Below are 6,852 nucleotides of genomic sequence, written 5' to 3'. Positions count from 1 at the left end.
TTGTAACAGTACAGTGAAGAAAAACAATAATAATGGCTGTGGGACTTTACACTGTGGTTGTGTGTTTGGCTCCTCAGCATGGTGCAGTGTTTACATTTGGCTCCGGTCAACACGGACAGCTCGGTCACAACTCACTACGCAACGAACTGCGTCCTCGACTTGTTGCGGAGCTCTGGGGGGCAAAGGTCACCAAGATTGCATGTGGAAGGTACGACACACATATTGTTTAAATTTATAATGTAAACAGTGCTCAAAGAAAGCAGTTAGTAAAGTGTAACTATGGTTTTTAGGTCTAAATATTTAGTATATTATCATCTACACAGGAATCACACTTTAGTGCTGACCGAATCCAAGAGGGTCTATTCCTTTGGTTGTGAGGATCAAGGGCAGCTGGGACATCGAGAGGAGAGTAATCCATCTGTGCCACTGCCTGTTCGACTGCCACAGGGTAACTACACCTCTGTTATTAATGATTTAAGGATACAATGAATTTGCTGTATCTGAGAAAGAAATGATGTGTTTACCTGCCATTTCAGACACTGGTGAGCCCAAAATCAGAAACATCTTCGCAGAAGATAACTGTTCATTTGCAAGATGCTTGTCTGATGAGGTACTGACACTAACACATAAAGTACAGACCATAATGGAGGAGGTGTAAATATGTAAACAATCACTGCTTTCTTTCACAGGGCATTCACAAGGGTTCAAAGAGTAACTGTGGCATTGCATCACAACACTGTCTTGATGACATGGTTGACAAATGGATCTCTGAATGTGATTCAAAGCCATGGAAAAAGAAAAAACAGTACGTATGATGCACTGGCAGTCACAGCTTGTTGATTTGCCTGGTGTTTCTGTGACTCAAATTATCCATTTTTTCTGCAATGGAATGAAAACATTAAATCTTCACAGGGAAATCTACAGGGCATTTTCCTCTGCATCCTGTCTGAATAAAAGCTTCCTTGAGCAAAGGTAAATACACAGTTTCTGTGCACCACATTCTTCTTTTTCTCATCTCAAAGGTGGGCTATCTAGTCTCTTGGGCCTGAAATAACTAAAGTATGGCTATAGTTGCTATATATATATTATATAGTTAGCTTCATAGCATAAGTGCCTATATCTTGTTTTTGTCGTGTGTCTCTGTGTGTGTGTGTGTGTGTGTGTGTGTGTTGGTGTGTGTGTGTGTGTGTCTGTGTGTGTGTGTGTGTGTGTGTGTGTGTGTCTGTCTGTCAAACATGTGCATTGCAGGTGCATGTATGATGGGAATGAGTGAAAAGCACACATGTTGCATGGTGCATGAATCAAACATAAATGATCATTAGCAGGTGACGTCATGGTCGAAGATATATATATATATATATATATAAAATTAATTCATAGATAGATAAGTGCAATACTTTGATATGGATCTTTCTTCTTTTTCTTCTTAGCGGTGATAAACATTTCCAAACTTCACCAAAGTACCACGGCTTAAACCTGAACCATGCACAGCTTGCTTTCAAGAAACTGTTAACTAAGGAAAGTGCTCGGGCAAAGGTATGTTGAATACATAAGTAATCTGTAAGAAAAGTTATGTGTTTGTTTGTTTGTTATTTTATAAATATCTTACTAATAATTTGAGAAATCTGTGTTTGTCCATAAATGCCTAGTAATATAAAGCTAAATCTGTACAGACGTGTCACACAGACACAAATATCTTCTAAGTGTTGATTGAGAAACTAATAAAATACTAGAATTTAATTTGATGAGCATCCAAATCAGAACTTCAGTTCCTCACTCGTGGTGTTCAGATGAGCGGTTCTTGAAAAAACTGCAACCGATATTCAGTTTGTTCTGCATGGCCACATTCTGATCAGACAGTCATACACACATGACACATTTAGTGAACGTATCCTTATAGCTAACCTTTTCGACAACTTCAGATTGTAACTGGTTACACTCTCCCTGACCAGGCACTGCTCTTGTCTGTGTTAACTGAATGAGCTTCCTGACTTTTAAAGAATGACTATATAGTCCTATAATTTTTCCTCTGAACACCGTCGAACAAAAGCCACATTCAATGTACCTGGAGCTACCTGCTGTTCAGTGATTTTTGGAATCATCTTCAAACAGATCGAGGCTGCTGTGCTACACTTGCTCTCCTTCCCTTCGACCAGAAACCAGTTGGAGTGGAGGGGTTGAGAATCTACCTTCTTCTCAATGAGCTTCTGCATGCAATGCCAGAGAACAACAGGCAACAGAGCACTAGAAGCTTGCTGAGGCGGTAGCTGGTGCAGTAGCAAGGTTGTCGAATGAAAGTCTTAAGATCATAGGTACTGTCACAGCTGTCTACATGATATCACAATACTCTTTTTAATCTGGAAGGTGAGAAAGTGCTCAAAGTTTCATGGCATGTAGTTTTTATCTGTTCTCTGTTTTTCTTCAGGTGACTGGTGGTCCTCGCTGTCACCCTCCACCATGGTGCGATACGTTAAGGTGTGGAAGCAGGCCCTATCAGAGATCCTGTCCTTTAAACCTGTACCTCGCAACTCTGGAGTCAGAAATCTGCTGCTAGTCCTCCAATATATGTACAATGTTAGTATAAATATCCTAAAACAGTCATTTCACTCATTCAGCTTATAAGAATTAAGAAATTAGTCAATTTCTCTGCTTTAAAGAGATAAGAATGAATGCGTTGGCAACAGAAGGGTTGCAGAGCTCGAAGGATACCAGAAAGTGATTTTTGTGTGTCAGCTGATGAAGATTTCCTTTTGGAGGATTTGCAACATTGGCTTTTACAGTCACAACGAAAGGTAAAATGTTCTGGTCTAAAGTAGTGTGTCTGTGTGTAATCTACTGTGTCATACTTTGTTATTCCATTCTTCTCATCTTTGATTCTGTCACTTTTAGTCAATGCCTAATGTTGATGTTGATATTACAAAGAAATGGTTTTCATGTGTTGGTAAACCTAAATGATCTATGTGGATTTTTCTATTTCAGTATGCAAATGCTGAGCCGCTCATCCTGTGCAAGTTCCCAATCGTGATGGATCTGCAATCAAAGAAAACAGTGTTCGACATGAATTCTGAATGCACTCAGGTAACTTAAGCCTGAACCAAGCAACTGCTTTATCTTCCACAAATTTGCTTTACACTACCTGCAATATTTAAAAACAAAACAAAACAGGAGGAGTTATTTAATTAGTCAGCAGCCTGATAACCTGAGCAGTGCTTAAATGACACAGATTATTCATCAGGTGACCGGAATTGTGTCAAATGATAATATTGTTCTTCACTTATGAAACTATCAGCAAATTTAGTCCCAGTAATCTTGTGAGGCAGTAGTCATTGTTATTATGGATTACTGTGCTGCCCCCCAGTGCACAGCAAAATAAATGCCATTATAAGAAGTAAGACTTACTGTATTCAATAAAATGTCATTCAAAGAGAAATAGAATTTAAAAAAAAAATTTTTTTGTTATCTCTATTGTAGAGACAGCACCAGATGGGTTTTGGTTTGCCTGATAAATTGAATCCTCAGTCAAATCCAATTTTTTTTGAACTGCGGCTGCAGCGTGCGTCACTTTTCGAAGGCACCTTCAGAGAGCTGGAAGCTGCTCCTCACAACGCCTGCAAGAAGCCACTTGTGGTGAATATTTTCCCCTGATGATTAAAGTATATCCAGACTCTTCTGCAACTGTTCTCATCAAAAACTTCTGCAACTCTTATATTTTCGCAGGTCTATTTTGATGAAGACCCAAACACCAAAGATGTCTACAAACGAGACCTTTTTCACCACCTGTTTCTTAAAATGGTGTCAGAAGAATCTGGGATGTTCATGCTCAATGACTCCAAAACCCTGGCATGGTTTCCCTCCAATGTAAGACTTTAAAACTGAGCCCACCAACTGTATAAAATTGGTTAAAGGATTGAAATTTTAACGATAAGCAATAATAGAACCAAAGTGAACTTTTATTAATGCAGGCAACAGAGGAGAGCAAGAGAAACTTCTTCCTGTTTGGACTACTGTGTGGCTTGGCCTTGTACAACCAGTGTATCATACACTTACCATTCCCACTGGTTCTGTTCAAGAAGCTACTCAGTTTAGAGCCGACACTGGAGGATATGATGGAGTTCAGCCCGACTGTAGGACGGTAAGTATCCATTTCATTTCAGTAACACATGCTGCTGCTGGTCCCACAGCCTGGCCCCGGACAAGCAGAAGAAAATGTATAGATGGACGTATTTTAAGTTGTGGTGTGTCAAAAGTTACAGTAACTTGTGACTGCTGTAAAATGTACATAGTTGAACTTCTTTTAATAAAACTTTTTGTTTTAATTTCTTTAAAGGACTCTGCAGACTATCTTAAACTATGAAGATGATGTTCTGGATAATCTCTACATGGACTTTTGGGTATGTGTTTTACTATAGAAGATGATCAGTAATCTGTCTCATTCTCAGGTTTTGCAGCTAAACTCATCTGATTTATAACTAATTTACAGATAAACTGGGATGGAATAGATGTTGACCTGGATCCTCAAACTCCTGGAAAGCCACTGACAAGTCAAAATAAGTAAGCATATAAAACATGACGTGTTTGTGAGGTTCATCTGCAGCATCTTTGTCTCGGTGAAATGTTTGCTGATTTAAAAATTTCCCTCCTAAACAGGAAGGAGTTTGTGGAGGCCTATGTGAATCATGCCTTCAACACATCAGTGGAGAGTGTGTTCCAGGAGTTCAAGCGAGGCTTCTTCCTGGTGTGTGAGCAGGATTTGGTGAGGCTGTTTCGACCAGAGGAGCTGCAGGGAGTGCTGGTCGGCCAGGACGTGCATGACTGGGAAAAGTTCAAACAGGTACAGTCAGCCAAACAGACACAGGCTGTAGTTTCACAGCTGTCCTACACAGATACCTGTGTACTGTATATGTGCCTGACTTTATCAACTCATTTGCAAAAAAATAATTTTCACTGTCTACAGAACACAGTTTATGAGTTGGAGCATGTTCGCCATTCCACCATAAAGATGTTTTGGGAGGTGTTTGACGAACTAACTGAAGAGCAGAGGAAAGATTTCCTTCGTAAGTACTTGACAAATTTCTACAGCTTTTCACTGTTGATATCTTCCCTGTGATATGTTATTAAAATGTGGGCAATATTAAGGACTTGTGGTATGTACAGTGCTGTGTAAAAGTATTTGCCTGCTTCATAGTCAAAGTTAAATCTTTGACATGATCTAAAACAGACATGACAAAGGACCGTGGGAAAATCCAGACAATTTCTACACAAGGTATTTAGAAAAGGGGAAAACAGCTCATAGATACAGCAGGAAGAGACAAGGGAATCTAAACTAGACACAGTGCAAACAAGGCAAAGGACTAACAAAAATCTCATAAAGATAGTAACTAAACACAGGGGAAGGACAATAAATAAAAAGAGAGCTAGAATACAACAAACTTTAACTGGAAACAGAACCCAGATAAGCAAATAAAGAAGGTGTAAAACTAGAAACACTAAACTAAGAGGAAAACTAAGGCTCTCAAAATCAAACAGATAAACACTGAGGAATCACAACTTACTTGACACAAAGGGATACAAGACAAACAAATAGACCAGCTCAGACACAGGGACATGAAGTACACAAGAAATACAATATATAATGAACAGAACTAGATGTGAAACCAAAACGCAGGGTTGTGAATGCAAAGAAACAAATCACAAAATGCTGTAACCATTCTAGTCTATTAGAATGAAGTGGCTAGGTCAGAAGAAACCCTATGTACTTATTGTAACAAGATTTGTTACAATAAGTTTGTAATAAGATTTTCCTTCCACTGCTGTTCTTCAGGGTTCCTGACTGGTTATAGAAGAGCTCCAATTCTTGGCATGGACCAGGTCCATATGAAGGTTCGGGTCAAGCAAATTCAGAGCAGCACCTGTGATCAGCACTTCCCTGAGGCCCTGACATGTCACTCTATTCTGAATCTGCCTTTTTACTCAACTAAGGAGATCCTGCGAGACAGACTGACAGAGGCCCTGCTAGCAGATACAGAATTCACACTGTGATGGTGGATCGTATGCAGTTCTAAAGGAGCGTGCACTGTGTCTGAGCCGAGGAGGAGGGATGAGATTTATTTTTACTCTTGGAACTCATCTTTTTTTCCTGTGGTACCTCAGGATAATTTACACTGTGTATTACAATAATATTACACTATAGCAAATGCACAACTTGACTTTGTAAGATTTCTCTTTTAAAAAAAATTCAACATTCCTACATAAGACAGCTGTGTAACAGCATCAGCATCATAAGGCACTTTAGAATTATCTAACATTTCTTAATATGTCATAATTTATCCAATAATTTAAATTATTCCAATGAATCAAATCTAATTTTTATGCTCAGACAAAGATGAACAGAATAATTTATTACTTTTTATAAACATCTGACTATGTGTAATACAATCTAAAGTATCACTTCTGTATTATTTATCACTTTATTCTTTGTGTGTTATTTAATCCTAGTGGGGTTGAATTATTACCAGTTATAAATATTTAACAAATGTAACATGGTTATGTGTTTGAACAATAAAAATGTGTATTTTACACTAAACATTGCTTACCTAGTGTCAATAAATCACTGAACACTGCAGTCTGAGGTTTCCTTCACACTATTTAAAGTAGAAATCATAATGAAGTGCAGATTTTATTTGATAATATTAGTATCTCAGACCGTTGCTCACGCTATGTTTCTGTATACTTATGTCAAAGAGAAGAAAAGTTACTATGCAGTCCAGAGACTCTGCTAGAGCGCCGTTCAACCACCAGATGGATCCAGATTTAAATCCAGTGGCTTCATTTGTTTTAACATTATTTGTCGAC

The 6,852-nt window shown here is 38.5% G+C and overlaps 1 protein-coding gene and 1 long non-coding RNA gene across 2 annotated transcripts; both read left to right on the top strand.

Moving 5' to 3' along the window:
• Positions 1–77: 77 nt before the first annotated feature.
• Positions 78–2,181, top strand: LOC102306517 (the record flags this gene model as incomplete). Its single annotated transcript, XR_006053366.1, is given in 7 exon segments — positions 78–208; positions 324–448; positions 537–610; positions 690–805; positions 913–972; positions 1,431–1,536; positions 2,113–2,181. It is a non-coding gene; the product is annotated as a probable E3 ubiquitin-protein ligase HERC4 (long non-coding RNA).
• A 503-nt stretch (positions 2,182–2,684) lies between these two features.
• LOC102307317 (probable E3 ubiquitin-protein ligase HERC6) lies at positions 2,685–6,196 on the top strand. The gene is made up of 10 exons (XM_042215984.1): positions 2,685–2,792; positions 2,980–3,078; positions 3,472–3,627; positions 3,718–3,858; positions 3,963–4,132; positions 4,328–4,391; positions 4,481–4,551; positions 4,648–4,831; positions 4,955–5,054; positions 5,822–6,196. Exons 2-10 carry the CDS (start codon positions 3,025–3,027, stop codon positions 6,037–6,039), a joined length of 1,158 nt encoding a protein of 385 aa, XP_042071918.1. The 5' UTR covers positions 2,685–2,792; positions 2,980–3,024; the 3' UTR covers positions 6,040–6,196.
• The last annotated feature ends 656 nt before the right edge of the window (positions 6,197–6,852 follow it).

This window comes from Haplochromis burtoni, unplaced genomic scaffold (genome assembly GCF_018398535.1).
Source record: "Haplochromis burtoni strain Fernald_Lab_line unplaced genomic scaffold, NCSU_Asbu1 Contig_887, whole genome shotgun sequence".
Lineage (NCBI taxonomy): Eukaryota > Metazoa > Chordata > Actinopteri > Cichliformes > Cichlidae > Haplochromis > Haplochromis burtoni.
The sequence above is the reverse complement of the archived record's forward strand: the minus strand, read 5'-3'. Positions and strand labels throughout refer to the sequence as shown.